Genomic DNA, 21367 nt, shown 5'->3' with positions numbered 1-21367 from the left:
CACACACACACGTGCGTAAAAGAAAAAAACTACATTCCAAATCATCCGCCTTGCTTGTTACGCAATGCACGATGAACAAAATATACTTCCACATGAGGCGAAACAATGCCTACCAATGTGATATGTTATGGAAAGGAAACCTCGAAACCCGCCAGATGAAGGATCAGCATGTAACAGAAGCCAAAAAAATCAAAGAACATCAAAACAAACAGCACTGCCAGTTCTACACCCAGAAATGTTAACTGGGAGGGGTCCAAAGTATTTGAGGGAGGTCTAATACCTCTACATAATATGGAACCTGTCTTATACTGCACCCGAAAAGACGATAAGTAATTCATACTTACTGTCACCTATATTTTTAGAAAAAATGATAGAACGATTATTTTTATAAGAAAAGAAGAGTACATGATGAGGCGTAAAATAAAATATTTAGCCTACATCAATCGTTTCTGTGTTAGAAAAGTATAGTTTATTAAGAAAGTCTACAAATGTTAGTCAAGTTTCGAAATTTTTGGGAGGTCCGGACCCGGTGGACCACTTCGTGGCTACGCCCCTGAGCATTGCTAATTAGTCCCAAATTCAATGTGGAGTTCCCCATCAAAATATACTTATTTTATAAAAGAAATATGTTTATACTAAAATACTATCCACAGAGGAGGGGGGGAGCGATTCTACATACTGACTTATTAATATTTGATTCACAAATTACTGTAGAAGAAGCCTTCATTATCAATATAAGCTAAGAATTAACTTGTAAATGTGGGTCTACTTTCATTTGTTTTCTCCTCTACTAGATATTTTCTTTCTTATTTTGTAATTTTACAATCACTTTTTTTAATTGTCATTATATTGATTTGCTTCAGTATGGTCCCGTAATTTAAAAATATGAATGCATAAAAACAAATTCCATTTGTTAATTGCTAGTGAAAGAAAATTCAGAAATCTTATTTAGCGTAAAAAACCTTCTCGTTCACTGGAAATCGTGCTGTGTTGCAGAAGCACTGCAACGACCAGTCCCTTTAACTTCTGAGATAGGGAAAAGGAGACTTAACATTTGCTCCAATTCCCGCGCTGAAGGAATCTGGTCGTTGCATGCTCGCTGCAACACAATGTAAATTAGAGACTCTATGACGGATTATTTTTCGCTTTTTAAAATGGATTAACGGAACGGATAGTTACAGAAGTAAAAAATAAGTTATTTAAAGTGTATATATGCAAGTATTAAAAAGTATGTTTCTGTTCTTTACTGCTATTAATAATAATATTTATTTCTTGACATACTTTGGTCGTTGCGCAACGCTGCAACACTTACATTAGCCGCCACTGACTTCCAGAAAGAATTATTTGTATGCTCGTGTCAGTCGCATACGCGAATCACTTACGTATTCAGTGGACAAATAAATTCTCTCATGTTAGACCGCTCAATGTCAGAATTTGCATGACAATAACAAATGGTTTCTGTCATGTCTTCTAAGATACTGTGACTATTTTGCCACATTATGGTAGCTCCAAAGAAAATCTTAAGAATAGTGCTTTTCACATGTTTTTCGCATGGAAGAACTTTTTTTCTTTTACATTAGAAAATAACTTAGTATATATAAGACAAATTTGGATGATAGCCCAACTTGCTGTACATAATATTATCAACGAAAGTGTTCCCTTTTATGAAAGTGAGTGTCCGCATCCGTAGCCGCGAAAAAGTTTTACGTCCTAGTTACGAAAAAGTTATGCCGGCTAGGCTAAAGGAGACGGTGATGATGAGAAATGAGTGAAATGGTGGAATGAAGAAAGTGGGAGGAAACGGGAGAACCCCGAGAAAACCCACAAGCACGGTGTTTGTCCACCACAAAGTCCACATAACGTGAGCTGGGATCGAACCAGGGACCCCAAGCACCGGAGGTGAACGCTCTACCACCACCGCGTCCCCTCGCAGCCGAGTGGTCTAAAAATGTTATGTAACAACGTGTTCTATTATGAAGAACAGAATCCCCAATTAACAGGGCTCCGAACAACGGACGAAGCTTGAATACCAGTCCAGTGGCTGGATGTGCAGATCGTCCTACAAGACGATCCGATCATAGTGCAAGCCGTTCCCCACCCACTACCTCGCTTCCAAATGAGCTAGATTACAGAACCACGTCACCATCTTAGTAATAATACGAGTGTAGATCAAAAAGTAATGCCTCGTCGCTACAATTTTGTTTCTGTTACAGCTATTGAACTATCTGTACATGATATCATAGAAATAGCCTCACTCACTAATGTTGTCTTTTCTTTTCAGATTGACTGATTAGAATCATGGATATGAAGCTAAAAGAATGAGTCGTCATTGAATTTCTGGCAAAACAACATTGTCTACTTAAGGAAATCTATAATTGCTTGAAAAATGTTTATGAGGACGCTGTAGTGGACATCAGCAATGTGCAGTGTTGGATAAAGAAGTTTCGAAACAGAAATTGCAGATAAACCAAGAAGCAGCCGGCCGACATCAGTCACAGATGCAAATCGAGAACGTGCTGATGAATTGATTTGAGGAAACAGGCGCATTACAGTTCAAATGCTACTGATGTATTGAATGTCTCGTATGGGTCTGCCCAAGGAATAATTGCTGATTTGGGTATCACAACGTTTGCGCTAAAACAGCTTTAAAATCAATGGTCAAAAAGCAAACCTTTGAACTTTTTCAAAATGGTTTCGATACCTGGGATGGTGCAAATTTGTTCAAAATCATGGAGTCTGTATTGAACGGTAGTTTTCGTAGAGGATGGTTCAGGCCATGATCTGTAATACATTTTGTTGTTGTATGTCCATTAATAAATTTTTATGCCACAGGAGGCATTACTTTTAGATCCATCCTCGTAAAAGTGGCTTCTGAAGCGTTAACTTCTGTCATAGATTCAAGTACCACTCCGGGTGTGGATGTTTCTAATAGTTTTTCAAGTTTCTGTATTCAAATCTCTGTCCAATTGCTTCAAGTAAATATACAAAACAAACGGAAGACGATCAGTGTTTTAGTTTTAGACTAGTGTCCCCATATTTTGAGACTAATAAACCAGGAGACTCTTTGAAAATTACACTGTATTAATAGTTATACACTTGCTCTTTCCTGGAATCAACATGGTCAACCCTTGTAGTAGTAGAAATCTAATGCACATTGCAAATAAGTTTAGTCGTATCGTACAATCTCATTTAGTGACAGAGAGTAGATATTTCCTATCAGTACGGAATTGATGACAAATAAATCCGGGATTTTTTTTCTTTCAATATCGCACGAATGATATTCATTGATGATTTGGAGAGAAACCAGGACATTGGCAGCCCCGAGTAATTCGTTTGGATCAGGAGAAAAGATGATAGCCAAAACTAGAGGTCTGAGCGGAAGCGGATAACCGCCGATATATCCGCATCAAAATGAGTATCTGCGGATATATACTATATTTCTTTTCTGTGCTGATAGCAGATAAAGTTGCGGATATGGTTTCCTACATCTGCATTTGTAGAACTTGGGTAAGTACATAGATCGTTCAGTAATTTATAATTTGTATCTGTACGGTTTATATCGCATTTTATTTAGCGTAATTGGAATTTGGTCACGAGGAAACTGATATAATGTATTGTTTCGTTTGAATCAGAAAAACTACACAACTATTTAAAATGTGTTTAAAAATATTTTCGGAAATCATGACTACTATAGAAGTCGTATATGTTTGCTACCGCATTATCTGCGGATGCGGATAGAGATGTTGCGGATGCGGTACGGATGCGTATGCGATATTTTATATCCGCGCAGACCTCTAGCCAGAACTGTCCCGGCTAAATCATGACGTCTGTGAGTCCTGTTTTAGACAGGAAAAACTGGCTTGAGCGGATGTGCTTTCTGTGCTCGTGGCCCGGGTTACAATTCCTTAGGAGGATGCTTGCCTAGAATATAAACCTGAATAGTGGGTCTGATCCCACTTTAAATAGTGGCTACCGTCTAATTTACCCTCGATACTGAAAAGGAGCGTTAAACTGTAATTAACCAAACTAAAGAATTTTGGTGAGTGTACTTGATTTATACGTACTTGATTCTTGAACATGATATATTAAATTCGGTACTTTTAGAGAATATTTGACTTACAAACACCCCGCACTATATTTATACAGAGTGTCTCAAGAGTACAAATCTTCTGGAAATTTTCTTGTTCTTTTGCAGTGAAATAACGTTACACGTTAATTTTGTTCGTATGCAGAGAGTATACACAAAGAGCTCTTGCGTGAAATGGAAACCGATAAGGAACACACCAGACACTGGTTTCTGAGTTCGAGTTGGGTAAAGGTAGTACTGCTTCCGCAGCCTGCCGCAACATTTGCCAGGTATATGTGGCAGACTTGATAATACCACATATCCTTGCTGCTTTCGAAAATTCAGTGTGGAAACAGAACCAATCAAGATCAGCTATGACCTGGACATCCAGCAGTGCTTTTCGAAAGTTTTGATGAAGTCATAAGAAATAAGCTGAAACCAATCACAGTGAAACTAGCGGATACCTTCCAGGTACAAAAGACAGTTGTTGAAAGAGTCCCAAAGTGCTCTGGATTTAACCACAAAGTTCGATCTTTCGTTCAAAAATCGTATTAGCAAATCCAAGAAGTAGGAAAGTCGTGACCTGTGTTTCCTTACCTTTTCGGTACAGAAAACACCATTTCTCCCCACACATTCTCACGAACGACGAGAAGAGTTGGTTCTTACCGTAATATAAAGAATGCAAGACTGTACGCGCGGTTTTGAAGTGCTGCTATCGACATCCAAATCAGAACTTCATCCCAAGAAGGTATAAGTAAGTGTGTGATAAAATATCAAAGGAATAAGGAATAACAAGGTCCTGGATCCTAATCGAACAACTACAATGCTACTTTCTATTGTAAACACCTGGACAGATTGTCAGCAGAACTGCGATCGAAGGATTCAGGCCTCGTCAACGGTCGAGAAGCCACCATCCTCAATGATAATCCTCCAGACTTAGGTCCTGCAGATATCACCTGCTTAGCGTGTTGCAAAACTCTTTCTCTGAGAAATTTCTTCAACTACAAAACTCAGGACATTTATCGGCATGAGATTCATCTTCTACCAGCAAGTTGCCAAGCGGTTGGCCAATTCTACGATAAAAGGTGCAATGTGCATACGTAGTTGAATAACTTTTTCAATATAAACCTTTCTAAAGTTGTGAATAAAAACAGAATAAAATATCATTTATTACATTGATAATCTCTCTAGTTGCAATAATAGTACTTCTTCTACAAGATCAAAATCTACTCTTTACTTATCTTACTAGGCGAATCAAAATTCTCTAAATTTCATTTCCACATAGTTAATTTAAATGCATAATTGATTTACGAAAGTGTATTTTGGGTATATATTCAGTATGGATGGCATATTTCTGGTATTGTGCTAGACAAATAGTCCCACCGATTTATAGCTAAAATTATTGCAGAAGTTGGGGATGCAGAAAGAAATTCAATAAATTTAAAGCACCTTAAGCAAGTAAAGACTATCTGGGAAGAATTTGTACTTCAGATAGTGGTTTATACTGATGCTTCTCCATTATCTATTGCAGCAGTTACTAGTGATGGTAATGCACTATTTGAAATGCAATTTTCTCGACACTGACTGAATTTTTGGCTGCTGCAACAGCTGTGGTCACGTGTCACCCTTTTAACATTCCCTTTTTATATGATACAATGAGTGTAGTATACTGTTTGCGTACAATAATTTGTAGAGTGCCTTTTCTATACTTCATTGCGCATATGCTATACAATTGTTACAATTATGATATACAGTTTGAATACTCAGAAAAAATAAAGCATTTCAGTTCTCGTATGCTTACGGAACGATTCTCTCCGATCTCAGGTAATCACAAGCAGTTCTTCATCCCTCCTATGTTTACACTATGAGATCCAGGAGTGGGAGAGCTCAGTTGTGAACAATTGGTGGATCCGGGAAGATCGAACTAGTGAGCACGCCAGTTTCTTGATTGTAAACATTTTAAGTACGCGTTAAAGATGAAAGTCAGTGTTTGCGATAAAGCTCCCACAGACCACATGGGGTGGCAGGGGGAAACTGTTCGAGCCCCCTTAAGTTATGAAACTCCATTAGAATGGGATTTATTTTCTAGATCTGTGGGTGAGGGAACAAACCCCGTTTCGCCACTACTGGTGAAAGTATTTTATTTTAAAACACTACTACCACATACACAATCACTGAAATTTTGCTTCTTTATTGTTAAATTCCGTTACATTAATTTAACTTTTGGTTTAGAAAGTTTTAACCATTTTTAGCAATATTCGTTGCGTCATTTAGCTATTTTCTGAAGTCACCTGTTGGCAACACTGATTTACATATCTACAAAATTTCAAAACTATAGTTGGTTATACAGAAGCGAGTGAAATTTAAGTTACAAGATTTGATATTAACAAACAAACAAAAAAATTAACAAATAAAAGCATTTAAAAAAAAAACACTATTTAAAATCTTATATTTATTTCTACTTGCATTTGCAGAGCTCCCTCGTAGCTAAGCATTTTGCATACGCGGCTTTGACGTAAGAGACTCAGGTTCGATTCACGACGAGAGCTCATATAGTTCGGATTCCACGTTAACCTGTAGGCACATGTCTCATATAGCCTTGTTGCTAAGAGAGACGATAAAACTAAATCATCATCATTATCATAATCTACTTACATGTGTCTTCTGCGTGGACCCAGTGTGCCGGCTGTCGAGAGTTGGGAATTGCCCACGTGATGTTCCCAAGCAATTTCTCAGAGATTGGGTCATCTGTAAAGCTATATGTGAAGTTCATACAGACTTCTAGTTTGTTAGGCGACATGGAGAACACTGCTCTCATACAGCGATAGGCAAGAGCCTCTTCTGAGCTTGAATAATACTGGACAACAAACCACTGACCTAGGAACTGAAAAAAATATATATATAAATAATAACAGTAAACAGTGTTATAAAGAGACATGATATTCACATAGTCTAAGTTAGATAATGAATTATACAATATTATTAGGGTTTAACGAAAAAAAAGTTGTCCATAGATTATATATATATATATATATATATATATATATATATATATATATATATATATATATATATATATATATATATATATATATATATATATAATCTATGGACAACTTTTTTTCGTTAAACCCTATATATATACGAGGGCAAATAAAAAATTACCTACACTTTTGCCATAACTTTTCTTACATTGCGCACTTTGTCTTCTGTCCTCGCATATTTTATTGTTATACTGTTGTGGTAATGCTGTGAAAGTGTGATCTTAATTCCTCCATTTTTCTTCCTTCTGTTGCAGATATATCATGGCTGTTCCATTAGAAGTTTGTACCAAAGAGGAACAACGATCTGATTCTTCTGGTCGGAGGGTGTCAAAAGTCACTCATCGCAGACTATCATCGCAATATGGGAGAAGTGCACTATCACGTAAAACTGTGTTTTTGTGGCTCGAGAAGTTTAAAAGTGGTCGAACAAGTGTAACGCATGCAGAGGGAGCAGGACGGCCATCAACCTCCACTACAGATGACAACAGTCAGCAAGCTCGAGAGATGGTTCTGGCGAATAGGCGAATCACTATCGATCAATGAGGTAGCATCTGCTTTGAACATCAGTGATGGCTCTGCCCATCAAATCATCCACGACAAGCTCGGTTTTCATAAAGTCTGTGCACGATGCAAAAGTGGCTTCACGACCAACCGAAAACCCTTTATTTGGAAGGAATACGTAAGCTCGTTGACCGTTGGGCCAAGTGCATTGATAAGGAGGGAGATTACGTAGAAAAATGATGTGCATAGTATAATCCTAGCTTCATGTAAATAAACTGAAGAATGAAAAGTGTAGATAATTTTTGACTTGCTCTCGTATATACATATGGGAGTTCTAAAAATGGCGCCCATGGACTATAGAGCATTATTATTCAGGGTGTTCAATATACAATGCAACCCGGAGTTTGAGATGATAGAACTTTTGAACCTGAAGCGATACACAAATAATGGTTATACCAAAATAAAGCTTTGTTTATGCATATATTTTTAAAGTAGGAAGCAACGATTGAAGTACACTAAGAACCACAAAATGTTGCCAGATATAAACGAAAGTGTAAATTATTATTATTATTATTATTTTACAAAACACGTAAATTGACTCATAACCAGTGGTCGAAGTGAGACGGTATGCGGTGGTATGCCATACCGCCTCTGATTTTTCAGTAATGAGGACATATCGTTTCTGGTTTTTCAGTGATCAAGACAATATTTAAATAGCCGTGCTTTTTTTCCACTTCGAACACTGCTCATAACTCATATGTATGGATGTTTTGTCGTTAGTTTTTAGTTTGTTTAGTTGGAGTAGCTTGGAAACTATGGAGCAGAAAAAAAGAATTTTTCGTTTCCACCCATAACGAACCGAATGAGGCTTCTGTAAGAGGGAACTAGAGAAATCGTAGTTTTCATAAATTAACACTCTGAATTGGCAACACTGCCGATGTTTCAGTGCATCAAAAGGTGTGTTAAGGATTTGGCTCCATTATGCAATTCCTGAAAACATGAAAAAGAAACTTTGAAATTATCATGATATAACTTTTACTTACATACAATCGGCAACACTGCTGTTATCACGAAATGAGTTATCAGCTCTACAGCAGATGCTGGAAGTGTCCCCTGTTTTCATTCAAGTACTGGTTCACACGTTTCCCCATGTTGGCAGCAGCTTTACGAAGAGTAGAAGTGTTAATGTTCTCAATGGCACTGCGAATGTTTGTTTCCAGGTCTTGTATAGCTCAAGGATTGTTCTTGTATACTTCTTGGTTTAAGTACCCTAACGGCACAGTGTCTAGTATGTGCCTTATGTACCTCTGAGAGAGAAATCACATGGATGGCAAATGATAGTCACAGTCTGTCCGCCCCTAGACATATGTCTGACATGTACCTGGGGAATGTGCCTAGTATGTTCTAGGTATGTTCCTCATGCTGTAAGCGTCAATGAACCACGAAATTACTCCCCTAAAATATGTTAAATTGCTTTTATGCGTAATTTGTTTACATTAAGGTGAGTTTAAAAAAAAAAAACTTTAAACAAGTAAAGAAAATGTACCGGCGGGTGGGCGCGAACCACCAACCTTTGGATTACTAGCCGTATACTCTTCCGACTTTTTTTTTTAATTCTTTATTAGCAGTTCTATCACATGTACATTAGACAGTTATAAAAGCAATACAAGAGCGAGTTGTTTAAAAAAAAAACTGGTTATAAATCTGAAAAGTTTACAGAATTGTTATGGAGCTAAGACAACAAAATAATTTGCGAAGTGTTGTTTATACTGCACATTCATTTGCTGCAAATGGTACCTTAAATAAGACAAATACACATCGACATGATATGGTCGATGTGTGGTGAGCACATAAAGAAGCGTATATGCAGCGAGCCAGACTACACTGTTATTTTTTGCTTTAGGAAAATAGTTAAAATCTGGATATATCAGAACATCAGTAGCAGTAATATGAGATGGTGAAGAATGACAAATCTTACTTATGAGTGTACTAAATTTGGTCCATATATGTTGAATCTCTGTACAGTATTGGAAGCGATGCTCAAGAGTATCTATATTATGACAGTAGTCACACAGATTACAAGATACTATACCGAGCTGATATAGTCTGTCTCGCGTTTCGTATTTATTATTAACGATAAAATACCAAAGAGATCGTTGCTGGGTAGTTAAAAAGGGAGCATTAATATTTTGCCAAATATAATTCCAATGAAGTTGTGGTTCTTTCAATTGAATGTGGGGCGTGACGATATGTTGCGTTCTGAGATAATGTCGGTAGAGTGCTTTGACAGGCATTAACTCAATTTGTGCTCGTTCAATTAATGCATAAGCGATATCTAAGACGGGTTCACACAAGTGTGGGAATTTAATTCCCCAAGGAAAAATATGAATCGGAGCTTCAAGGTCAATGCAACCTAAACATGCGGAGAGAACAGATGACGACACACTGACCCTATCGTTCGTAAACAATTCAATGCTTCTTTTCAGCAGTAGTGATTTTGCCTGGAGGGCTATGTTTACATAAGCTACGCCACCCTGAGCTGGTAAAAGCTCAAGTTGATCACGTGCAATTCTCAAGAGCTTGTGTTTCCACAGAAAGAACAAAGCGTGACTGTTGAGGAAGTTATATGTTTTTGTGGGAAGAGGGAAAATCTGACAGAAATACCACAAAAGACTCAATGCTTTTTGTTTGAGAAATGAATTCCTACTGATCATGTTCATATTGCGAGGCTTATGCTGTATTAAAAGACCACGTATTTTGTTTGCAATTATGTCAGAATTGTAGTGAATGGTTTGTTTGGTGTTATTGAACCATTCAATACCTAGGATTTTAACTGAGTCAGCAATCGTATAGTGCGAACTGTATGTAGTCCGGTATTCGGGGTGTATACATAGTAGTTTTGTTTTGTCTTTATTTAAAATCGCTCCAGAAATTTGTTGATACCTGTGTAAAAGGCTCTAAATATCTTCTAAGGTAGAAATACTGTTAACATAGAAATGAACGTCATCAAGATAACTTGCGACAGAAATGGAAGCTTGATAAACTTGTATGCCAGTGAGTCTGGTTTGTGCCGCGTATATGAGAGGTGCAACCGAGAAACTGAATAAAAGGCTCGATATGCTATCACCTTGAAGAATACCATTACAGAAAGGAATGACACAACTGAGACTACCATTGAGTTTTAATTTAGTTGTCCTGTTATGATATACTCCTTGGAGCATGGACAAAAAGGCGCCATTGAAACCAAATTTTTGTAGAACTTTAAAAAGATACTCGTGTGATACCCTATCAAAAGCTTTCGAGAAATCGGTAGATAAAATAGCAACGGGCGTAGGAGAGGCAGTCTCATGATAGGCTATAAAATCTCTTATGTTAGCTAAGGCTTCATGAATTAAAGCTTGTTGCCCATGTCCATATTGACAGGAACTTAATAACTCTCCCAGATATTGTTTCATACGAAGCGCGAGACATCGTGTTAAAATTTTTAAGTCTGCACTTAAAAGGCTGATAGGACGATAATTGTCTATGAAGTTAGAGTTAGGCAGTTTAGGGATTAATACAGTAATACCCGTGGATAGAGATTCCCCTAAGGTACAGGTATCTCGATATTCATTGAAGAGATCCGTAAGAAACGGGGCAAGAATATCAATGAAAGTAACATAAAATTCTAATGGTAAAGAGTCAATACCAGTAGATTTACCACGTTTCCCTAATTGAATTGATCTCTTGGTTCATCAAGTGTGAAGGGACTGTTGAGATACTCTTGAGCATTTACATCTAGGTTTAGAGGAATAAAGTCCAAAAGAGATTCATCTTCATTATGTACATTAGGTTTTGTATACAATTGTTTATAATACTGAACAAATTGGGGAAGGACCTGCGAACCTTCATAAATTTGGCCATCCTTGCCCTTAATAGAAGAAATTAGCTTTTGTTTGCCTCTGAGTCGTTCTTTGTGAATTTGCACGATGTTAGCTTGTTCCGTGTCATCGGCCTGGACAAGTTTGCTTCTAACAAAAAAACCGCGCATGTGTTGTTTATGCAACGACAATAAATGCGCTTTGATTTCTTGAATTTGAGGCCTGACCGGACGGCCTGTATTGTTGCATGCATGTTCTTGTTCTATCCTAAAGACACCTTAAAGCCGCTCACTTGTAAGCCTTAAAGCCTTAAAGCGGCACAAAGACACCTTAACGACGGTAATACTGTTGTCAGCGAGATCAATAGGAAGTAAATATTCCTTGTCACTATCGGTGAATTTGACTTCACCATGAGTAGAAGATAGAATTCGTTCACACAGAACCTTGTTGACTAACTTAATGTACAATTGTTCTTGCATGTATTCTTTGAGAAGACTAGAGTAATAGTTGTATTGAGTATTGTATGCCTGGGTCCGTTGAATACAATATTGTTTACTTATGGATCGAAATCTAGGTTTAATTCGCTTGTCCCAAAATACATAAGTTTGCCCTGATAGCGTGATATTAACGGAAACAAGATCCGCCATTCCTCTCGAATTAAATGCTGATACTCAGGGTCCATAAGTATAGAGGTGTTAAAATACCAAAGGGGACTACTTCTCAAAAATTTGGATACTGGTAGGGTTATTCTCATAATTAGAGCATAGTGATCACTGAAACAAACAGGTTCGAGCTTAATATGGCGCACTTGTGCAACAAGTGAGCGGCTTATGTAAAAACGGTCCAAGCGACTAGATGAGTGTGTAGTATGAAATGAGTGACCCGGTTCAGCGGGTCGAAAATGACGCCACACATCCACTAAATCATACGTATTTACTATGCGCTGGAGTTCGGGAGAAAAGTTAAAGTTCGGAGTCTGGTCAATGGGTTGTAAAACGGAATTAAAATCTCCACCTAATATACAAGGGTGAGTACCATTAAATAGAGCCTGAGCAAGGTCAGTATTGAAGAAATCTTGGCGCTCTCTCTTGTTATGAGAACCAGAGGGGACATAAATATTGCATAATTTGATGCGTTCAAGCATACCAAGGGAGATTCGTTCATTTGGGTAATCATTAATTGTCTTAAAAGCTAGATCACTACGATATATAATTGCTGTACCTAGCCCATTCTCTGTAAAACGAGAATAGCATGTATGATTGGAAAGAGAACCATATTCTGGAAGGGCCACTTCTTGAGCGAACAACACATCAATACCTGCTTTGTAAATAAAATCTCTTAACGCTTCTTGTTTAACAGGAGAAGTAAATCCATTTAGGTTAATGGTGGCAAAACTAAAACTATACATAAACAAAAAGAAAGTGAAACGAAGTGGTAAACACTGCATAAAGGGCTGAAAATGATACCACAATAATACAAAAAAGATAATTATAAATCTTCCCCAACAGGTGTACCAGCTTTCAACTTTTTCAAGGTGGCCCGTGTTCGTGCACCTGAAACAGGTGTAACATCTGAAGAACGACCTCCTTTAGAAGTTTTTGAAACTCCAGTAACAGTTGCCTATAATTTGGAAAGTTTACGTTTTTCATATACAGGAGCACTAAGATCGGATTCACTGGCGGAATCACTTGTGAGTGATTGCACATTCCGGTCACGGTTGGTATTCGATTCGGCTACCAATGGCACAACAGACTGATTATCGTGGTCCAAGGGAGCACTAGAATCCATTTGTAAGTCCTTTACTGACTGTTGGTCACCTACCTGAGCTAGTTGTCCTTCCTTGAGAATTTCTTGAGCCTTGCATTCAGGAGTAGACTGAGGTACTGCAGTAGATTCCAGAGGGGCAATAACTTCCGGGTCAGTAGTACGATCTTCTTCCATTTGTAGGTCGGGGCGAATGACGGGATCGTGGGATGTTTCAGGTGCTGGAACGTCAGGACTTGAAGAAATACCAGGGTGAGCAGACGCGAGCAGAGGAAATTCCGTATAGTTATCAGTATGCAGAGACACCTTTTCATGTGGGAGATTACAAGGGGTACGAAGCGGTGGCAGTGGAGAACTGCGAACTGGCGGGTGAACTTTGAAGGGCGGACCTTTTTTTCGGGGGCATTCTTGAACAAAATGGTCCTGTGAATTGCACAACGCGCAAGTTTGGATTTGACCGGAATAACTACAGAAGAGGCGCAAACCACACACAGTAATAAATGAAGGAATATTTTGTTTAACCTTCATTTTAATTAATTTACGTCCAGTACGGGTGACATAGACATGATCCGCAGAATACTGTTCGTCTAGGATTGACTGTATTTCACCATACTGAGAAAACACTCGTGTTAACTGTTGATTACTAAGTTCCATGGGGCACAAAGACACCTTAACGACGGTAATACTGTTGTCAGCGAGATCAATAGGAAGTAAATATTCCTTGTCACTATCGGTGAATTTGACTTCACCATGAGTAGAAGATAGAATTCGTTCACACAGAACCTTGTTGACTAACTTAATATACAGTTGTTTCTTGATATAGTCCAGTTCAATGCTGTGTATTTGATCTATGGTTAATTTAAACGTGTTTCGGATTCATTCATGGACAAAAATTGTAGAAGGCTTTTGACTTACTTGACCAAAATTTATACGTAAGGTATTTTCACGTAAACAACTCATGTCGAAATTTCGTCGTAGAACGACCACAAAATCACTCGAAGAAATAAAGATATGAAGAGCTAGAAGACACTAATAAATTCAATATCCCACTAAGATAATCGCACAGTACACAAACTTAAATCGACTCGTCGTGTGTTACAACACTAACAGCGAGCGGGAGACGATGTGAATAGCACGAAGTCTCACGAACGTATGACTTGGCCAAAGAAACGATGAAGAGAACGTCGCTTGTAGAGAGATAAATTGTAGAAGGTCTTTTGAATTTGGCTAATCAGAGTGCTAATTTAACCGCGTATATTCGACTATAACCGTTTGGGAGCAGATAAAATCTGCTCGCCATGTAATTTTATAACAAAATGACGAGTGTCTATTTACTTTATTTCATGGTTCTTCCATATTCACTTTCAAATGATCGGTGACAGTTGCCATCTAATAAATTTGATGCGTTTCTTTCTTCTAGTACACAATCGCTTAGAAAAAGAAGCAACAAATAAATCAAATGTGGGAGATGAATTTAAAACACCCAAATGGCGCATGCCTAGCAAATCTTGTGCTGTTAGAGCATCTGAAACAGTATGTACCTAAAGGACGTACCTAGAACATGACAGATATATGTCTTAGGTGACGACATAAAAACAAATGACTGTTAGGGTGCGAAACTGAGCCAGGTACATAAATGCTATATTTGTGGTACATACTTTCAAATATCAATTAGGTGTAACAAGTACTTAAAACTGTAGGTAGCTGAAGTACATACTTAGCACATGAATATCATATGTGTCAAGTGTTGGGTACCTAAAAAGTAGCTGGGACACTTAAATGGCACATGCCTAGCACATCTTGTGCTGTTACGGTAGCCTCATAGAAATGAATAGGAATGTTGCAGGGTGCATGTAAGTAAAAGTTTTATCATGATCATTTCGAAGTTTCTTTTTCATTGTTTTCAGGAATTGAATAATGTAGACAGATCCTTAACACACCTTTTGATGCAATGAAACATCAGCAGTGTTACCAATTCAGAATATTAATTTATGAAAACTATTTCCCACTTATAGAGGCCTCATTCGATTGGTTATCGGTGGAAATAAAAAAAAATCTTTCTGCTCCATAGTTTCCAAGGCACTTCAACTAAACAAACTGAAAATTAACGACAAGACATCCATACATCAATGTCCATACGAGATATGAGTCAATTTGCGTGTTTTGTAAAACAATTGATTTACATCTTCGGTCATATATGGCAACATTGTGAGGTTTCGAGTTTACCTGAATCGTTGCTTCCTAGTTTAAAAATACATGCATAAACAAAGCTTCATTTTGGTATAACCAGTATCTGTGTATCTCTTCAGGTTCAAAAGTTGTACTATCACATACTCCGAGTTACAATGTATATTAGACATACTGTACAAGTCAAAATGAAGCGAAAAGTATATATAATTGTATACCTTTCGTGTCCTCGTCTAGAGACGCGAATTGTATCATGTGGCAACGTCGCAGATAAAGAATCATAGGGTAGATCTACCAATCCATCAAATAGTTACATCGACTCTTTCCAGATGGCTGTTAATGTCGATAAACGTTGACATGAACACCACTTGTAAGCGTAAGAATTTGTATAACTGCTTCATGGATTCGAGGAACAATGTTAATGGTTCTAAGTTGATCTGCGACGTTGGCACATAGTGAAATTTTGATTCCCCAATAGCGGTTGAAAAAAATGAAATGAAATATTTGAGTTTTACGTCCCACGTTTAAGGTCCCGGATGGCGCCCAGTTTCCCGTGTGCGCTTTTTAGAACACTCAATATATATATATATATATATATATATATATATATATATATATATATATATATATATATATATATATATATATATATAGTAACTTCGTTCCTTTTCATTCAAAACAAGTCATACCATGACCATGATATCCAACACTATCTTACTTTCGATGCGCATTATCCTGTTTATCTCCATTGTGCTGTATGCGTGATAGAATATTCCAAAGTTTGGATGTTTGTGATACTATAACATCGTTAGTTTGCAACACTGAACAATAAATATTGTATTTTAAGTTTTGTTTGGCATGCTGATATGTAATAATCTGACGTAGTGCTATTTGAAAAAAAAACATTACTTTATATTGGGTTGGCAACACTGTTGGGTATTTCTGTTTAATATGTGGAAAGATGTCCTCGTCCTTAAAGTTGCTTCGTGCAAAGTTTCACTTTTCTCTCTGTTTTGGTTTCTCCGTCATAGATGATGCTCAAGATAAATTGTCCACTCTGTATATATATATATATATATATACCAAGATAAGACAAAAAGTATAGACCAACTTGGGTGCACAAATGGTTCCTTTCGGAGTTATAGACTGCCGAAAACTTGAGAAAATGATCTTTAAAGGTAAATAGCTCCAAAACTATGAGACGTACCGTAGTCTGGGCAAGACTTCACTTAGCAACTAATATGTGCCCTATCCAAAAATAAATGTTTTACAATCCTAAGGTTTTCACGCAACAATTTTTATAGAGGGAGTTTGGCTACGAACATTTAATTGGAAGTACTCACAAACTACCTCTATACAAAAACTGTTGCGGAAGTACCGCAAGATTCTGAAACGTGAATATTTGGATAGGGCACATATAATTCCTAAGTGAAGTCTTGATCCGACTACGGTAGGTACCATAGTTTTGGAGCAATGGGCTTTTAAGGCTCACCTTTTCATGTTTTCGGCAGCTTATAACTCCGAAAGAAAGTACAGATTGGTCACTCTTGTTTTATCTTGGTGTCAGGAATCACCTCCCAAAGATTGTCGGTGTTGTTTTGAAACACCCTATTTATATACTAATTGATAGGTTTTATTGAACTAATCAAAATGATATGTGTGAGTGTAAAAAGTCACGCACAGTTTTCGAGAAAATGGAGGAAAACGAATATTTTTTTTTTTATAAACTTAAAAATTGACAATGTATAGCTAGCGACAAAAGTTCTTCCCATTTGATGAAATTAGTTTCGTGAACAACTTCAGAATGGAAGAAAAATTTGAGAATAAGTTTCAGTAAATTAAAAAGAATATAATTTTATGTATGTTCCTGCCATACCAGCATTGTACTTTCTTGCCATACTACAGTTATTCCCAAAATAAATGTTACCAAACGAAAAGAACATTTGTTACTGACTGTACGAGAACCATGCCACTCATTGAAATTAAAGTAACAGCAAAATATAAGCTCCTTAAGATCTTCATCATGACACAAAAGACGACAGTACATAGTAGGGTCTATGGTTGATGAGACATGCCCTAAAATGTCTATTAATTTTTAAATTTCAATTTCTGTTTACCTAAAACATTGGTCCAATGTAAGGCATGTATTGTCGATCAGGCACGTACCTAGCAATTTTTGTTGGGAGGGGTCCAAAGGGTTGCAGAGAGAAAGAAAGTCCATTATTACAAGACACTACGTCTAACTTGCGTAATATTGAACCGGTGATATTCTGTAACCAAAAATACGATGTACAGCCAGCTATATTTGCAGAAGAAATAATAGAAGTAAATTCTTTTTATAAGAAAAAAAAAAGAGTGCAGATGAAGAATAAGATCAAATCTTTAATCTGTGTCAGGGGCTGATCCAGGGGTAGCGATTGCCCCCCCTCTAGAAGAGGAAACTTTCTTATTTTATATGTGAATAAAACCAATCCCAGAGTTTGAAGCTCTTAAAAGTAGCTCTAAGTAGCAGTATTACAATCCACCGCCCCCACCCAGAAGTCCGTCCTGGATCCGCCCCTGCAGTCATTTCTCTGTTAAACAAGTAGACTATATAGTTCATTAAGAAAGTGTACCAATGTTTCTCTAAGTTCCAAAGCTTTAGGGGGTGGGGGTCTACACACGGTGAACTCCCAGCGTGGGTGCTCCCCGGCTGTCGATAAATCGCATTTAGTTCAACAAGATTACATGTTTCGGGGTAAATTCTCACTTCCAGTCGAAGAAAAGAACTTTTGTGACGTGTCGTTCATTGCCAATAATAATTTGACAGTTTCTTTTTTAAGGGAGGATTTTGTATTTAGTTATATACTGTCTATGTAGCAAAATACACTATTAACTGGTAGACGGTTCTACATGGTTTCCTAACGGGGACACATATTACCTTACTTAGAACTTTGTACGGAAATTAATTTATTATGGGATTTTCTTTGGTTTCCTCTATTCATGTGTTGTGATCATACGACAACCAACACTATCTACCGAGAAATCTTGAACATTTCGCTCTTGTGTATGGCTAGCGTGTGTGCCTTTGCTGCGAGATCATAGGTTCGATTCCGGTGAATACTATAGTCGTTCAGATTCCGCTTGAAACTGTAGGTTTCGTTCCATATACCTTCGCTGCAGGCAAAATGATGTGAATGTCAATAAAACATCATCAGCATAGATGAGAATACCGGGAGGGTCAATGTACCCTCATGCAAGAATTTGTGGGGCATTGTCTTCCCAAGGCCCATGCATTTTTTTTTTTTTGACAAAAGCGCCATTTGTTTCCTTTTTTAAAAAATCAATCAAAAAATGACATTCTTAAATCCATTACGGATAGATATGACCGTTAAACTTCAGCAAAAGAACCCAATCCTATTTGGAACTAAGTACAAGGCAGAAACAATCGGTGAAGGGAACTACGAAGCTCCCGGCGTGCAAAGGTTTGGAAAAAGAACGTACCCACGGGGGGTCCACTGGGTCCAATCCCCCCCCCAAAAAAAAAACTTTTTAGCTCAATATACATTTGTATACTTTCTTAATAAAACTATACTTGTTTAGCAGAAAAATACTTGATATGGACCGAAGATTTGACCTTACTTATCATCTGTACTATTTCTTTTCTGATAAAAACAATTTAATTTTATCATGTTTCGTGACAATATAGGTGTAAGTAGTTAAAAATTACTTATTTTTTTCAATTGTAGAATAATATCTGTTCGATTAAACATAGTGTCTTGTATTATTAGACCTTCCCCAACAAAAAATTCTGTTTGGAACACTGCCTCTGTTACCCATTACATTAATTCCCAATAGAAACTACAAATAAAGTAAAACATAGAAGCTGAATAAAGCCGAATAGAGCCTGTCCATGGCCAAGCCACACAATATAGCGGTCTTTATTTCTTAGATGAGGCCTACTTGCCCATCAAATTTCCTTCCGTGAACATTTTAAATGAAATCTTTCAGTTTAACGTCCAATGATTATGCACTTCAGTAAGGGCGCCGATCCCGAGGGGTCCCCCCAAAGCTCATCTGGGCCCTCTTACTGTATTTGTAAATTTGGCATTATTTGAATGCAATTTGTTTTAAAATCCTCATATATGCTTTCTGCATCTGAATGGGCTCTCTCAAATTTACAAAGAAATCGGCGCCCTTGCACTTCAGACTAAGGGAGACGGATTAATAAAGCAACTGAATGATGATGGAATAATTGGTGCAATAATAATCGGAAACGGAAGTGCCCCGAGAAAATTCTACTGACACGATGTTATCTACCATAAGCTTACTTGGCCTGGATCGAACCAGGGACACCACTAACCAGAGATAATAGTTCAGGGCGCAAAATTTCCGGTCGACAGGTTGACATTGGCGACTAGAAATTTAGAGCTGTCGACCAGAGGGCTGCTTAGTTTCTGTTTCGCATGAAAATAACTGAGTGAGAGAAAACACGGAATGAAATCTTCACAACGGACATAAAAAGTAAACTTTTCACGAAGTTGTAATTCGCCCCTCCTTTTCCACCCTCAATGGTTTGCCTAGTGGCGCGTTAACGCGAGAGATCATTTCCCGCGCTGTTTGGAGCCTCAACAGAGGGGGAAGCCCAGTATCTAGAATAGTTAAAAAAAATTACATTCTCGATGTTAGTGATAAATAAATAATTAACAAAATAAGTAAATACATAAAATATTTTGTAAAAATGATATTTGCATGAGATACTGTTATCACTGCAATCGACAACTGGTACTTCAGTACAGAGAGACCGCTACATAAACGTGAAGCCTTAAGGTAAGATTTTTTTTTTTTAACATGTATATGAATTGTCCACTTTGTCAAAGCAAAGACCGTGGGGGGGGGGGGGGAGGAAGGACCTCTCATAATTTGTACGTGAGAGATACGACCATCATTTTCGGATTGGCGAGTGCGTCTGACTTTTAAATTTTGCGCCCTGTAATATACAGTTGTAAATCACCCGTTATCAGTCGTTACAATTGAATGACAATTCGCTACACTTAATTTCCATGATTCGTTTTATTCTGTTTAGTGCCTTCCTTCTATATTTACACCTTGTTTTTCAATAATGAGAATTGTATTACATTATTGTTCATATATATGTTGGTTTACGATTTTGTTTCGGGGAGGGCTTTGCCTGAAAATGTGAAAATTCTGCAAAATATTTCATATACTTTACTATAGTAAGTAAGATTTCCGGGGGGGGCTTAAGCCCGAAAGCCCCCCTAAATACGCCACTGTATATATATATTACCTGTAATCTAGTTTATATGTTACGTATAATGTCGACACCTTTAGATGTGTTTATTCAATACATATATGCAGTATGTGTGTGTGTGGGGGGGGGGGGGTTTATCGTCCATCTTGGTTTACGTATCTTCGTTTATGATCAGCTAAAGAATATTTGCCAGATCACCTTCACCTCTTCTATTTCTTGCGAAAATTGAAGACACTTTGAAAATTGGTGCGTGAATGTAAACAGCTAAGTTCCTGTTTAAACGCATAAGTACCTAAAAATAACTGAATTCTGAAGTCGCTTACGCATACAATGTTTAATTGCACTTGACGCCTTCGTTCCACTAGACCCGAATCTTAGCCTGTACATACGAGAACTAAAAGTTAACACACTTGTAAGCAGTATATTTTGCTTAGAGAAAATACAGAGTGCTCCAATAAAATGAATACAGCCTTTGAATGACTGGGACACTAATACTTATTATGATACGGAAAACATTTCAAAAATCAAATGTAATGTCAACAAATGTAGAAACCAGCCATTTATCGAAAGTGTTCAAATTGTTGTTCATTGTGGTGGTCCAAACGCAGCTAATAGCGCTGACAGATGAAATCCAAAACGTTGCAGTTGCTATTTGGGCACATTCATTTTCAATGGTTGCTTTCAACTCATTGAT

General features: G+C 37.4%; 1 protein-coding gene across 1 annotated transcript in view; it reads right to left on the bottom strand.

Moving 5' to 3' along the window:
• LOC145684147 (apolipoprotein D-like) overlaps positions 1 to 21367 on the bottom strand; it is a 41268-nt gene that overhangs the window by 4915 nt on the left and 14986 nt on the right. The window contains exon 2 of the mRNA XM_081756096.1: positions 6722 to 6950. Coding sequence (XP_081612222.1) covers positions 6722 to 6950 — 229 coding nt within the window. The remainder of the gene's footprint in view (positions 1 to 6721; positions 6951 to 21367) is intronic.

Source organism: Thermobia domestica, chromosome 4 (genome assembly GCF_964235325.1).
Source record: "Thermobia domestica chromosome 4, izTheDome1.hap1.1, whole genome shotgun sequence".
NCBI classification, from domain to species: domain Eukaryota; kingdom Metazoa; phylum Arthropoda; class Insecta; order Zygentoma; family Lepismatidae; genus Thermobia; species Thermobia domestica.
Note: the sequence above shows the minus strand (reverse complement) of the source record. Positions and strands in the feature narration are given on the sequence as shown.